The 14,822-nt window shown below is 41.0% G+C and overlaps 1 protein-coding gene across 10 annotated transcripts in view; it reads right to left on the bottom strand.

Annotated features, from left to right (window-relative positions):
• The window catches only part of dlg5a (discs, large homolog 5a (Drosophila)), a 183,879-nt gene that overhangs the window by 133,652 nt on the left and 35,405 nt on the right, over positions 1 to 14,822 (bottom strand). For all 10 annotated transcript variants that reach the window (XM_080215948.1, XM_080215955.1, XM_080215951.1 and 7 more), the window contains exon 3: positions 9,254 to 9,365. In XM_080215948.1, the coding sequence (XP_080072074.1) occupies positions 9,254 to 9,272 (19 nt within the window). In that variant the 5' untranslated portion in view covers positions 9,273 to 9,365. The remainder of the gene's footprint in view (positions 1 to 9,253; positions 9,366 to 14,822) is intronic.

Raw genomic sequence — 14,822 nt, 5'->3', positions numbered from 1 at the left:
ATCAGCCATGATCTTATTGAATGGTGAAGCAGGCTCAAGGGGCCAGGTGGCCTACTTCTGCTCATAGTTCTAATGTTCTTTAAACCTGGTGACTACGTATAATGTCCTAACCAGGGTGGGCGTTGTGGGTTTTAACAAAACGGAAAGAACATGGTTTGCACGTGTAGATTCAAACTAACACACAATAGGTTTTATCGAAAGTGATTTTCTCTGCACTGCAGAGTACAAACTGAAAGTAAAACACCAGCCTATGACAAAATCCTAATGATATCACCATCAAATCATGTGATCAGCTCTTAAAGCAACCTGCAATCCTTTTAAATATGCTTCATGCTATTATTGAGCCCAATTTAAATAAAAAAGCATTAGCTGAAAACCATTGTTGGTATGCACTGCTTGCTACCAAAAGCTGGAATAACACAGCAACAACATCAGGAAACAAGTTATTAAGAGAGTGTTTCATCCAAATGATTTATGCTACATATATAATACTTTCTATTACCAGTCAAATCCCACTTCATTTAATGTGAAGTGTTGATATTTTTAGATTATAATTTTATTATTTCCAGCCCTTTTTTTCCTGCAAGAGTTGCATATTTAATTTCTTTTTTATTCTATCATGCACAAAAGTAAATTTAATTTCATGAAAATAAAGCACACAATGAGAAAAGCATATTGTGAATTAATCCTGTTCTTTCCAACACATCAGGTACTATTTAGAATCATAGAACGATGCAGCACCGATGGGGTCTATTCAACTAATCATGCCAGTGCCAGCTCTATGGTGGAGCTATTAAATTAATCCCACACCCCTGCTATTCCTTATGGCCCGGTAAATTATTCTCCCAAGCGTTTATCAAATTCTCTTTTGAATGTTACTACTGAATCTGCTTTACCATCCTTTTGGCAATGTATTCCAGAGTGAGGTTTGCACATTCTTCTCATGTCTGTGTGGGTTTCTTCTGGGTGCTCTGGCTTCCTCCCACAAAGATGTGCAGATTAGGCGGATTGACTATACTAAATTGCCCCTTAGTGTCAGGGTAAGGTAGATACATGGGGTTATAGTGATAGGGTCTGGGTGGGATTGTGGTCGGTGCAGACTTGCTGGGCCAAATGGCTTCCTTCTGCACTGTAAGATTCTACGGCTCACAACTCATTGTGTGAAACGTTGATCAATCTTCATGTTTAGGACTCACTGAACCTGCACTCCGCATAATTCTTAAGTATAAATTGGTTGCCTTCATAACTTTTGGAAACTAAAAGTTTTTAGAAGTAAATAGCTATAACTTCCAAGATGATGTGGAGATGCCGGTGTTGGACTGGGTGGGTGCAGTAAGAAGTCTCAACACACCAGGTTAAAGTCCAATAGTTTTATTTGGAATGACAAGTTTCCACTCACCTGATGGAAGTGCAGTGCTCCAAAAGCTTGTGATTCAAAATAAACCTGCTGGATTTTAACCTGGTATTGTGAGACTTCTTACTGTTCCAAGATGATGCAACGTAATCATTTGGAAATTCTAGGATTTCAATCAAAGTCAATAATTCATTGTTTAACCCTGATCAGTTTTACTCTGTTGTCCAAAGATGTGGGTTCATAGCTCTTATTAAAGAACATCAGAATTGGGACCAGGAGTAGGCCACCTGGTCCCTCGAGCCTGCTTCACCATTCAATAAGATCATGGCTGATCTTTTCATGGACTCAGCTCCACTTACCCACCTGTATTCATTTATTAATGAAATTAAAATCTTCAAAACTGTTAAACTTTTGTTATGAAAGTCATATTCATCAAGACAAGGAGTGTTATTGGAAATTGAATACTTTGTATTTAAAACACCCAGAAGCAAGACCAACCAATCACAAGCTCCTTTATTCCACAACCAACTACCTTCAGAAAGCCTATACCCTCTATCTGCTCCGTTACATCTGCAATATCAAACTACCATAAATTCATGGATATCAAAGAAATGAGTGGTTAACTTAGCTTGTGGAAACTGTTCAATAACTCTTCTGTATAGAACATTTGAAATATCTTTAAGGCCCAAAATGGAGCATTGCAGGATACCTGGAATCAGCAATGAAACAGGAGGACAAATGGATTAACATTATCTGAAGCAAAATAATTTTTGAAAAATGACCTCCAAAGCTCCTGAAAGGAGAACACGAGAAGGTTCATTAGAATGGATATCAGAACTGCAAATACAGATAGAGAAAACAAAAGGACAAATACAAAGTGTAACAATAAGAAATTCTTAGTTTCAAGATGTAATAAGTAAATGATGATAATAGATGTGAATCGGTTCAAACCAACACATGTACAGTACAGTAAACATTCTGTGAGTAAAGACCCAAGCAATGTGCCCTCTACAATGTTGTTACAGGAAAAATGAATGAGTGTAGATGAAGGACATAACTCAGAAAATACAGGGTAAGGTGGACAAAACATGTAAATTGCCAGAATAACAGTGGATAAATTGATAGAGACAAAGACAAATGCAAAGTACCAGGCATTGGAAGAAAAAGTCAAAACATATTCTATGAACGGTGCTCCATTGCTTTCAGATCTGAAGGTCATCCAACTGTCCAAAGCATCGAAAAGTGCAGGCATCAATGCTGCTTGGAAAAACACGACCTTAATCTCGGGTTTCAGATCCCAATCCGCAAAAATTTTTTTTGTCAGTTGACCGAAGGCTGAGCTGGCACATTGGAGGCAATGATGACTGGGTCATCTATGTCAGCCATTGCGAAGATGAGGCTCCTAAGAAAATGATCCACATTTTCCAAAATCTCATCTTCAATATTAATCGAGAGGGGATAATGTTGTGCTGTGTGAGCTGCTTGAAAGTGGGTTTTAGTTTTTTTGGGTATTTATCAAGTGGCCCATTTTCTCATATACTTTTGAAGAAACAGTCAACAATGACCAGTAATGCCATCTGCACACTGGAGTGTAATCAGCGAAGTTAGTTTTGGGTTGCAGACAGTGTAGGTTATGTAGTTTCCTGTCTGTTCTGTAAATCATCTCCAGGCCTGTGGGCGATTTGGCCGGGGGGGGGGGGGGGGGTGAGCAGACGGAGAAGATCTTCGCACCCCACAAAAGACTGTGGGGTGAGAAAATGAAGAAGATATGTGCAATTTCACAAACTTGTTCGACTTCAGTTGTCACTGAGAAAGGGTCTGCAGTGGCTCCGCTGGATCTACACTTGCAGACCATCGTGGCATAGGCAGAGTGACAAACTTCTGAGGGCAGCCAAGTTTCAGGATGCTCCATGAGCTGTCAGGGTCGACAGAGTCAAAGTCTTTTGTGAGCTTTAAAGCAGTTGGTGCTGTTATTTCCATTTTCTGCTGTGTGAAGATCATACCTGTGGTGTCTCTTGATAGGCGAAAACACAGACTCTGGAAGGAACTCTTCATCCGCTGGGAATAGGCAATTGAGGAGGATCCTTGACAAAGCACGTCCATATGGCAGACAGCAGGGAGACTCCTCTGTAGTTACCACAACTAGATTTGACTCCCTTCTTGAATACGGTCACAAAAGCCTTCCTGAGAATCCTCCATTGGCACTACTTCTCCCAGAAGAGGAATAGGAACTTGTACAACCAGGTTAGGGTGCTCAAAACTTCATCAGGGATTCCCTTTGCTTTGCTGCTTGTCAGCTTTTCCAACTTTGTTCTGGGCCATGCTGGTGCGGAGACTGATGGAAATTTGTCACTCCGCCTACTCCACGATGGTATGCAAGTGTCGATCCTTACCCATGGAGCCTTACCCATGACAGACTCTCAGTGATGACTGAAGTCGGACAAGGCTGTGAAATCGCACATATCTTTTCCAACTTCTCACCCCACAGTCTTTTGTGAGCTTTAAAGCAGTAGTTGCTGTTATTTCCATTTTCTGCTCTGTGACGATCACACATGTGGTGTCTCTTGATAGGCGAAAACCACGTGACTCTGGAAGGAACTCTTCAACCACTGAGAATAGGGAATTGAGGAGGATCCTTGACAATGAATTGCCCCAAATTGCCCACAAGCATGGAGATAATTTATAGATGGGCTACTGAGAAATGAAGTGATTTTTATTCATTCCTGGGTATCACTGGCTGGGCCAGTATTTATTGCCCATCCCAAAATGCCTTTAAACTGAGTGGTTTGCTCGGTTGTTTCAGAAGGCATTTAAGAGATAACGACATTACCGTGGATCTGGAGTCACGCATAATCTACAGCAGGATAAAGACAGCAGATTTCCTTTGCAAAAAGACATTAGTGAATGAGATGGGTTTTTATGACAGTCGACAGTGGTTTTATGATCTTCGCTAAATTCTTAGTTCCAGATTTTAATCTGAATTCAAATTTCACTTTATGCAAGGTGAGGTTTGAACCCGGGTCCACAAAACTGTCTCTTTGGATTACTAGTCCAGTGAAAATGCCACTACCTCCCCACATTCCAGTCAATAAGGAATTTTTCAAAGTGTTTTCTCCGGTGAGCACTGCCTGCCCGTTCCTGATGAGCTCCTCTTCATGCTTGTATGGTTCACTCTCACTGGGATGGGCCCTTGAATACTCAGGCTGTAGATCATCTTGACAGCACTGAAGAAACAACATATGCCATTGATATCTGCAAGTTGCTGGAGCTCTGCATTCTTTCTATCCACCATTTGTTCCTTATGTCATGGGTTTTGTGCTGCACCATTGCCTTCAGCCACCTGAAGGACGGCTATTTTTTTCTCTTGAAATATAGTGAAGTTTCCAGTCTGTGAAAGATTTACACTTACGCTCAATTAGGTCATCCAACTTGTCATGATACTTCCTGGTAGATAGGACAAGGACCTCTTCGCATTTGCTTGTTATGTTGGACAGTAGAGTCGATCAGACACGATGGACACACCATAACTCCTGGTGCCTAGAGGTTAAGATTGACGGTGAATCACTGACTGAGAACAGCCACAAGAGGGGGTTTTCTCTGATGCCTTTGATGTTAATTTTTTTGTGGCATTGCTTCTGTTTCCTCTGTTGTCTGGGGGGGGGGGCGGGTCTGATGTTGGAGATGGTATATCAGTTCAACAGTCATTGTTGGTACCTGCCATTGCACAGGTGATGTGGACATCCATGCAATCCCTTGCTTAAGCGATTTAGTAGTTGAGCAGGTATCAATGTTTGGACCTGGTGTTGCCAAGAGGTCATGTGCTTGCTGCTCTAGCAGAATAGGTGATTAATAATGACAAGATCACATCCCAGACAGTTTGTGAAGAGGAGGACTACAGAATCATAGAATTCTACAGTGCAGAAGGAGGCCAATCAGGCCATCAAATCTGCACTGACCACAATCCCACCCAGGTCCTATCCCCATAACCCTAGCTAGTTCCCCTGACACTAAGGGGCAATTGACCATTGCTAATCCACCTAACTTGAACACGTTTGGACTGTGGGAGGAAACCGGAGCACCCAGGATCTTTAGAGTGTTTTGGATAGATGAGCTGAGATGACCCAAGAGGTCTCTGCTGGATCAACACTTGCAGACCATTGTGGCGTAGGCAGAATGATAAATTTCTGAGGGTGGCCAAGTTTGAGGATGCTCCATGAGCCTTCAGGGGTGACAGTCAACCTTACCAAAAATCTCTGAGTTTGACCACCTTGAATCTATGGTTCTCAGTCTCAGAAACAAAACAGATTTAAAAACCTGCCAACTACATCAAACGTTCCTTTCCCCATCTCTCCATCATCTTCAATAGGGCTAGGTTTTTCTAGCTGTTCTTATAATTCGGAGTTTTAATTTTTAAGATCATCTGAATAATTCTTCACTATAATTTCTATAATTAATAGATGGTACTGTTCTCTCAGCTCCTGGGTACGATTCCCGGCTTGGGTTACTACCCGTGTGGAGTCTGCATGCCCTCTTTACGTCTGCACGGGTTTCCTCCGGTTTCTTCCCACACTCCAATGATGCGTGGGTTAGATGCACAGGTTAGGCTGAATTGGCCCCTAGTATCCCAGGATGTGTAGGTTGGAGGTATTAGCAGGGTAAATAGGTGGGATTACAGGGATAGGTCCTAGGTGGGATTGTTGTCAGTGCAAACTAGAAGGACTGAATGGCCTCCTTTTGTACATCTGTATGACTTCAAAATTCATGGCTTTTTGAGATATAGCCTCAGCAATTACTTGAGTGATTTACCATAATCTCCTTTGATTTGCGATTAAATAAACTAGGGATGCATCTCTGAACCTGATTTACTTAACTCACAAATCTTTCTTCTTTTCCACAACAATAGAAACTCATCCATTATGTACACAGTCCTGGTCCTCTGAACCAATATTAATTATTTTAAACTTCCCCATATTAAATACTATTTGGCATTTGGTTAGCCAGCTTTATAATTTGTTTATTTTCTATTTCTAAACTACACACCTGATCACAAGGTTCAGTGTCATCAGCAACATGCAGCTGTATCCAAATATCATGCAAACGCAAAGATTAGCTTATGTTGTAACTTTGGATGTGTTTACACTATAACTTCAATGTTGATGATATCTGCTACCATTCTGCAACACCATTGAACCTGTGGCCCAAGTCTGGAATCAGGGTCCAACATGAAAGTCTCCCTGTGACAGCCAGTGTCATGGACTCTTAAGTTTGACATTGTGTGGAGCATAACTTTGGCAGGTTAATCAGCACCCAATTGTCCCTTGAAGGTGCTGACTACTTTGTAAATTAAATGTAAAGTCCCACCATTTGCAATGGTTACACTCCCAAAAAAGCTTTGTGAACAGCCAAATGGCAAAAGACAAACATATTGTAGTCAACTAGGTAGATTTTTGCAAGAACAGGATTGACTTGTGCAGTTGCTGTATACCAAATTGTGGAATATGAATTGACGTTCAGAGTGACTTGGATGGACTCATACAGGAAACACAAATTGCATGTCTGCGTGCAATTAAGGAAGCAAATGGCAAGAGGATTGGAGTACAAGAATAAATAAATCTTGCTACAATTGTACAGGGCTTTGATAAGAACACACTTAGAATAGGGTACATTAGAAGTAGAAATGGTCAAGAGCTTCAAGATTTTAGGTTTCCAGATTACCAACAACCTGTTCTGGTCCCACTATGCCAATGCTGTAGTTAAGAAAGCCCACCAACGCTTCTACTTTCTCAGGCAGGTCCGCTACGACTCTCACCTGCTTTTCTAGATGCACCGTAGAAAGCATTCTTTCTGGTTATATCAGAGATTGGTATGGCTCCTGCTCTGTCCAAGACCGCAAGAAACTGCAAAGAATCATGAATGAAGTCCAGTCCATCACTCAAATCAGCCTCCCACCCACTGACGCTGTTCACACTTCCGGCTGCCTTGGAAAAGCAGCCAACATAATTAATGACCTCATGCACATACCCTCTCCAACTTCTTCCGTTGGGAAAAAGATACAAAAATCTGAAGACATGTATCAGTCAACTCAAGAACAGCTCCCTCCCTGCTATCAGACTTTTGAATGAACCTACCTCACATTAAATTGATCTTTCTCTACACACTAGCTATGACTGTATCACTACATTTTGCCCTCCTTTCCTTCTCTATGTATGGTATGCTTTGTCTGTATAGCATGCAAGAAACAATACTTATCACTGTATACTATTACATGTGACAATAATAAATCAAATCAAGTTTACTACACTTCAAAAATATTACATTGGTTGTGAAGTGCTTTGGCACTACATAAATGGAAGTCTTTGTCCCTCATTATAGCAGACTATCAAGGCAGGAACGATTGTACACAGTACATTTACCCATGGATCTCTTTTCTCATTCACGAAGTAATCTGCGAAATATGACTCCATAGGATAAGCTGCACTTGGACAAAGGGAGCAAGGTAGAACATTGTATTTCATTGTATACAATCAGGCTTGTCCACAGCTTCTCAAACTCCGTTAATAAATTACTCATATTGTGTGAATAAAAGGCACAACCACACAAAAGGTGATCCTATCAGAATTCACCAAATGATCATTAATCTTACTTACCTACATTATTAAATTCATCCTTCATGTCTTCAACACAAACTACGTTAATCACTTTTTCTAATCTAAAAGCATCAACAAAATCTTTAAATTTTCCACATGAACAGCAGCTTGAACAAAAGGCGTTGCTTAAAGGAATAAGACGGCTTTATTTGCTCAGCAAATCATGGGGTGGGCACAATGTGTAGAGGTAGCCAGATAAGGGTCATGAGTATATGAGGGGCACTTGTGATACTGAACTAAAACTTGGTCAACTGCGGATTAAACCAGAGAAAATGACAATGCAAGCTTCTCATTAGTCATTAGATCCCAGCTGGGTCACTAATCCTCCTCAGGGAAGTGCACCTACACACAGGTTTAGTTCCAAATGATGTGCTTGTATCTGAAGTAGCTTTGCAAGCTACACGGTTGTGCAATAAACAATAAAATATGCATTTTTCTGGCGCCTTTTAACAGAACATTCTAAGGTATTTCACGGGGTATTATAAAATAACATCAAATCACATGAAGAGATAAGAGGGCAGAAGACCAAAACCCTGATCAGAGAGATAGGTTTTAAAGAGTGGCTGAAACAAACAAAATTGGTAAAGAGGTGGAGAAATGTAGCAGCACAATTCCAGACATTCAGTGCTTTGTGCCCAAGCAACTCATTGCATGGCCAATTATAGCTGAGCAACTAAAATCAGGGATGCTCTAGAGGCCAGGGTTAGAGGGGAGCAGATATTTGGGAGTGTTATGGAGCTGGAGGAGATGACAGAGATAGGGAGGATGAATCAGAGTCATAGTCATAGAGATTTACAGCATGGAAACAGGCCCTTTGGCCCAACTTGTCCATGCCGCCCTTATTTTTTTTAAAAGCCCCTAAGCTAATTCCAATTGCCTGCATTTGGCCCATATCCCTCTGTACACATCGTACCCACATAACTATCTAAATGCTTTTTAAAAGATAAAACTATGCAGAGAATTGAATCCATGGAGGAATCTGAAAACATGGATGAAAACTTTAAAATTGAGATGCCCCTTAACAACCTTGGCAGTTATCCATTTCAGGGACTAAATAAAAGTATTCCCAGCATTGAACTTGAACTGTAACTTTGAAAACATAAATACTACTCATTTAAATATGCCACCTTTTCATCAAAAAGAATCAATTATTTTTTGCAGTCTGAATTGCTAACATTGCATCATTTAAACATAGCCTTGCGTGTCTTTTTAAACCTACTGCAGCTGTACTAAATATTCAAAACATACTCACCAACACAATCCTCAGCCATGCTGCTTTTACCACATTTTGCTTTGGTCTGGGGAGATTCAGGTTGCAACTTTCCAATTCGTTAGTGTAGCAGTAGTGCCATTCATGCTTCTTTCTGTAACAGAATCAAACACAATGTTCTTATCTAAAAATGTGCCTACAAATACATACAGAAACCAAACAAAGCAAAACCACTGGATTACTAAATTACTCTTCCAGATAACAGAAATTCTACTTATTTATTAGCAAGTGATTTACAAGAGATTGGGACATAACTTTGCTTCTTAAATTTCAAACATGCTGTGACGGAACTCATCACAAGGTGGTGTAAGTCTAAGAATAAGCAATATCATTGAGGTTTACAGCATGGAACCCTGCTTATTCTTACAATGATTTCTATAATATTCTCAAGTTAAATACTTGGCATCATGGGATTTAGTGTGGTCGTAAGGGAACTGAAACTCAATCAGAACTGGAGCATATCATTGAAATAATCTGATTGAATAATTTATATTATAACTTATAAAAATAATCAATGCTGGATCCACTGTTATTTGTTATTTATATTAATGATGATATGGATGTGAATTTAGGAGGCATGTTTAGTAAGTTTGCAGATGACACCAAGATTGGTGGTATAGTGGACAGTGAAGAAGGTTATCTAGGATTGCAATGGGATCTTGATCAATTGGGCCATTGAGCCGACGAGTGGCAGATGGAGTTCAATTTAGATAAATGTGAGGTTATGCATTTTGGTAGATCGAATCAGGGCAGTTAATGGTAGGGGCATAGGGGAGAGTTATAAAACAAAGAGACCTAAGAGTATAGATTCATAGCTCCTTAAAAGTGGAGTCACAGGTAGACAGGGTGGTGAAAAAGGCATTCGGCATGCTTGGTTTCATTGGTCAGAACACTGAATACAGGAATTAGGATGCCTTGTTGAAGCTGCACGAGACATGAGTAAGGCCACACTTAGAATATTGTGTACAGTTCTGGTCACCCTATTATAGAAAGGATATTATTAAACTAGAAAGAGTGCAGAAAAGATTTACTGGGATGCTACCAGGACTTGATGGTTTGAATTACAAGCAGAGGCTGGACAGACTGGGAGTTTTTTTTCTCTGCGGCGTAGGAGGTTGAGGGGTGGTCTATAAAATAATGAGGGGCATAGGTAAGGTAGATAGTCAACATCTTTTTTCTAAAGGTAAGGGAGTCTGAAACTAGAGGGCATGGGTTTAAGGTGAAAAAGAAAACCATAGAAACCCTACAGTGCAGAAAGACGTCATTTGGTCCATCGAGTCTGCACTGACCACAATCCCACCCAGGCCATATCCCCATATTCCTATATATTTACCTGCTAATCCCTCTAACCTACGCATCTCAGGACACTAATGGGCAATTTTAGCATGGCCAATCAACCTAACCCGCACATCTTTGGATTGTGGGAGGAAACTGGAGCACCCGGAGGAATCCCACCCAGACACAAGGAAATGTGCAAACTGCACACAGACAGTGACCCAAGCCAGGAATCGAACCCAGGTCCCTGGAGCAATGAAGCAGCAGTGCTAACCTCTGTGCTACTGTGCCCCCTGTGGAGAGATACAAAAGGGTCCAGAAGAGCAATCCTTTCACTCAGAGGTGAGTGCCTGGAATGAGCTGCCAGAGGCAATAGTAGAGGCAGGTACAATTTTGTCTTTTAAAAAGCACTTAGTTAGTGGACAAGATGGGTATAGAGGGATATGGGCCAAACGTGGGCAATTGGGACTTGCTTAGTAGTAAAAACTGAGCAGCAGGAGAAGTTGGGCTGGAGGGCCTGTTTTCATGCTGTAAACTTCTATGATTCTCTAACTGTAATACTTTTTCCAAAGTAAAAAGCAAATTCATGGGCTCCTACAATAATCACCCTGAACAAAATTGGACACTTGCTTATGAATGCTAATAGAAGAGGGCTGGAGCTAGGACACCTTCTTCATAAGAAGACTTGAGAGGAAATTTAAAAAAAAACAGCTTCGACATTCCTATACTGCCATGGCAAATTGAAGAACACCCTAATTTATGTGGAGGAGGAAAAAAATTGAAGGCAGTTCAATCCTGCTGATATTAATAGCTCCAAAGAGCCACTGAAGCAAACAGAACACCTTTGTGATAAATAATCAAACTAAACTTTTACAGCTAGGAGGTAACTAATTTGAGCCCCAACACCTGGATAACTTAGGCAAATAAAAGCACATGGAATTTAAATTTTAATTTGCTTAAATGAGAAAAGTGAAGATGCAGAGGTTTTATTTCACAAATTATCTACATTATTCAGGTAGATGAATTCAACATTTAAAATCACATAACAACAGTTTCTGATTTGAGCTATACAAGTGAAACCAATACTCTACCAGGCCTTATTACCTCAACTCAAAGCATAACCACACAGATACAAACCCTTTATTTTACAGTTATTTCTTTACAGACACAGAAATAATATTTTTACTGGTTCAAGTTCAAAACAGTCATGCCCAGTATCATCAAACTCCATGGCAGCTCTGTCACTGCTTAAGCCTGCTTTTGGTAATTATTAATGGTCGAGCTTAAAATAGTGTTGGCCGAAAACAAAATTGTTTTCTCAGCAGCAAGTATTATTATAAGTTACACCAATCACAAAGGAAATTTTTGACCTATCTGTAACTTATTTGCAATATGTCTGCCATGAAACTCATTGTTACAAAAAAACCTAGAAACTGCTACTGTGTGTAGATATAATAAAAAAACACAATAAAAATTACAATTATCTTAGCTTAGAAAAGGGTGACAAATAGGAATGGTTCAATTGCCACTTTTACACTTAATCTGAATCCCTCTGAGATTACATAAGAACATAAGAAATAGGAGCAGGAGTAGGCCATCTAGCCCTTCGAGCCTGCCCCGCCATTCAATAAGATCATGGCTGATCTGTTGTGGCTCAGTTCCACTTTCCCGCCCTCTCCCCATAACCCTTAATCCCCTCTCTTATCAAAAACCCATCAACCCGCTTCTTAAAAATATTTAGCGAGGCAGCCTCCACCACTTCAACGGGCAGAGAATTCCAGAGATTCACCACCCTTTGAGTGAAGAAGTTCCTCCTCAACTCCGTTCTAAACCGCCTCCCCTTTATCTTGAGGCTGTGCCCCCTAGTCCTACTGTCTTTTTTGAGCGGGAAGAGTCTCTCCACCTCTATCCTATCCATCCCATTCATCATCTTATACGTCTCAATGAGATCTCCCCTCATTCTTCTAAACTCTAGCGAGTACAAGCCTAGTTTATTCAGCCTCTCCTCATAGCTCAACCCCCTCAACTCCGGTATCAGCCTAGTAAACCTCCTCTACACTCCCTCCAGGGCCAAAGTATCCTTGCACAGGTGCGGCGCCCAAAACTGCACACAGTACTCCAGCTGCGGCCTCACCAATGCCCTATACAGCTGCAGCAAGACCTCCCTACTTTTATATTCAATCCCCTTCGCTATGAAGGCCAGCATCCCATTCGCCTTCCTGACCACCTGCTGCACCTGCAAGCTGGGTTTTTGCGACTCATGCACAAGGACCCTGAGGTCCCTCTGCACCGTCTCCTGCTGCAGTTTTTCACCACGTAAGTAATAGTCCTTCCTACCATTCTTCCTACCAAAGTGGACCACCTCACACTTGCCAACATTAAATTCCATTTGCCATTTCCTGGCCCATTCGCCCAGCCTATCTAGATCCTTCTGCAGACTCTCCACACCCTCCGCACAATTTGCCTTTCCCCCAATCTTGGTGTCATCAGCAAATTTCGACACCCTGCACTCAGTTCCCTCCTCCAGATCATCTATATAAATGGTAAATAGCTGAGGCCCCAGCACCGACCCCTGGGGCACCCCACTAGTCACCAACCGCCAATCCGAATAGCACCCATTGACCCCCACTCTCTGCCTCCTATTTGACAACCAATCCTCTATCCACGCTAACACCCTACCCCCAACTCCATGTCCCCTGACCTTCTGCAATAACCTCTTGTGAGGTACCTTGTCAAACGCCTTCTGAAAATCCAGAAAGACCACATCCACCGGCTCTCCTCTATCCACTGCCCTAGACACATCCTCATAGAACTCCAGTAAATTTGTCAGACACGACTTCCCTTTAATGAAACCGTGTTGCGTCCGCCCTATCAAGCAATTCCCTTCAAGATGCCTCGCAATTTCCTGCTTAATGACGGATTCTAACATTTTACCTACCACAGACGTTAAACTAACCGGCCTATAATTCCCCGCCTTTTGCCTGGCACCCTTCTTAAACAACGGCGTAACATTAGCCGTTTTCCAATCTTCCGGCACTTCCCCGGAATCCAGCGACGTCTGGAAAATAACCACCAAGGCATCCACTATAACCTCCGCCATTTCTTTCAGAGAAGAATATATAGACAAATCTTGGGAGCAAATACAAATCCTATTTTTGTTTTTTCTAATATGCACTTTATCATATGTTGAAAGAAGTTCTATTTCATGCATGTATAATATATAAACTTACTGCAAAATAACAAAAAGGATTTATCTTTCTGCCAATTCTTCACATCTCATCTCATGCCAAATCTTAATCTTTAAAAGTAGTAAATCTTACTCGATCTGTTCAGATAACATCTACCCACAACCTTTATCAGAAGCACTAATGTTAACCACAGGAAAGTATGTGGCGCAGTTTTGAGTGGAAGACATAATTCACCACAGTCCTTTCTTACAAGAAGAGGGTTATTGGGTACACACAAGGAGACCACAACACTGACAAGACTCCAGTTCCTTGTAAAACGGCTAAGTAAAACCACCAACAAAAGCCTTGTCTACTTATTTTAATGTACTTTGCAGATTTCGAAGGTAATTGCAACACCAAAAGGTCAAAGCAATAAAATATAAAAATCTCCTCCCCCGTAAAGTTATTCATCTTAAAAAGGTGCAACAGACAAAGAAAGGCAGGAACTATATTAAGTGCAGTACTCAGTTTGGATTGCGCTCTAAGCTACTGGTTGCCAAGACTGAATCGCTTCCACTGTTTGGTTTCCAGTGTGTACCTTGGACTCATTTTATTGACCCTCATACCTTTTCAGTTTTCATTATTTGACATCATCCAGTTGCAGAGAAAGTATTTTTCTCTCGTTGTCCAAAGACCATATTAACCTTAATCTATCATATTAATCAAAGTACACAACTACATTTTAATCTCTTCATTTGGCTATATTTTTGGTCATGCCAGTGTGCATTTTAATTCTGAACACAAAGAACATTTTTCCAGCTTTTTAATTTCCCCGCTTTGTTCACAAACTCATCCCCGTGTATTCTTGTTTTGGAGAAAGTTGTTCACGCTACACTGGTCAATCATTTTCTCATCCTGCTGACTACACACCAGCTGTACTGGAATTGCTATTCACTGGAACACAAGAACAGTCCTGCAACAAATTGGCCAAAATGGGATAAGGAGGAATGTCCCTTATTCTAGTCAAGGCAACACAGTTGAAATTGGTAATTAAGTAGAGTGTTGCCAGCTTAAACTGTGACTTTCCTATTGTCATTCTTGTAATATTG

The sequence above is a fragment of the Carcharhinus amblyrhynchos genome, chromosome 31 (assembly GCF_965287045.1).
Source record: "Carcharhinus amblyrhynchos chromosome 31, sCarAmb.v2.hapA, whole genome shotgun sequence".
Classification (NCBI taxonomy): Eukaryota; Metazoa; Chordata; class Chondrichthyes; order Carcharhiniformes; family Carcharhinidae; genus Carcharhinus; species Carcharhinus amblyrhynchos.
Note: the sequence above shows the minus strand (reverse complement) of the source record. Positions and strands in the feature narration are given on the sequence as shown.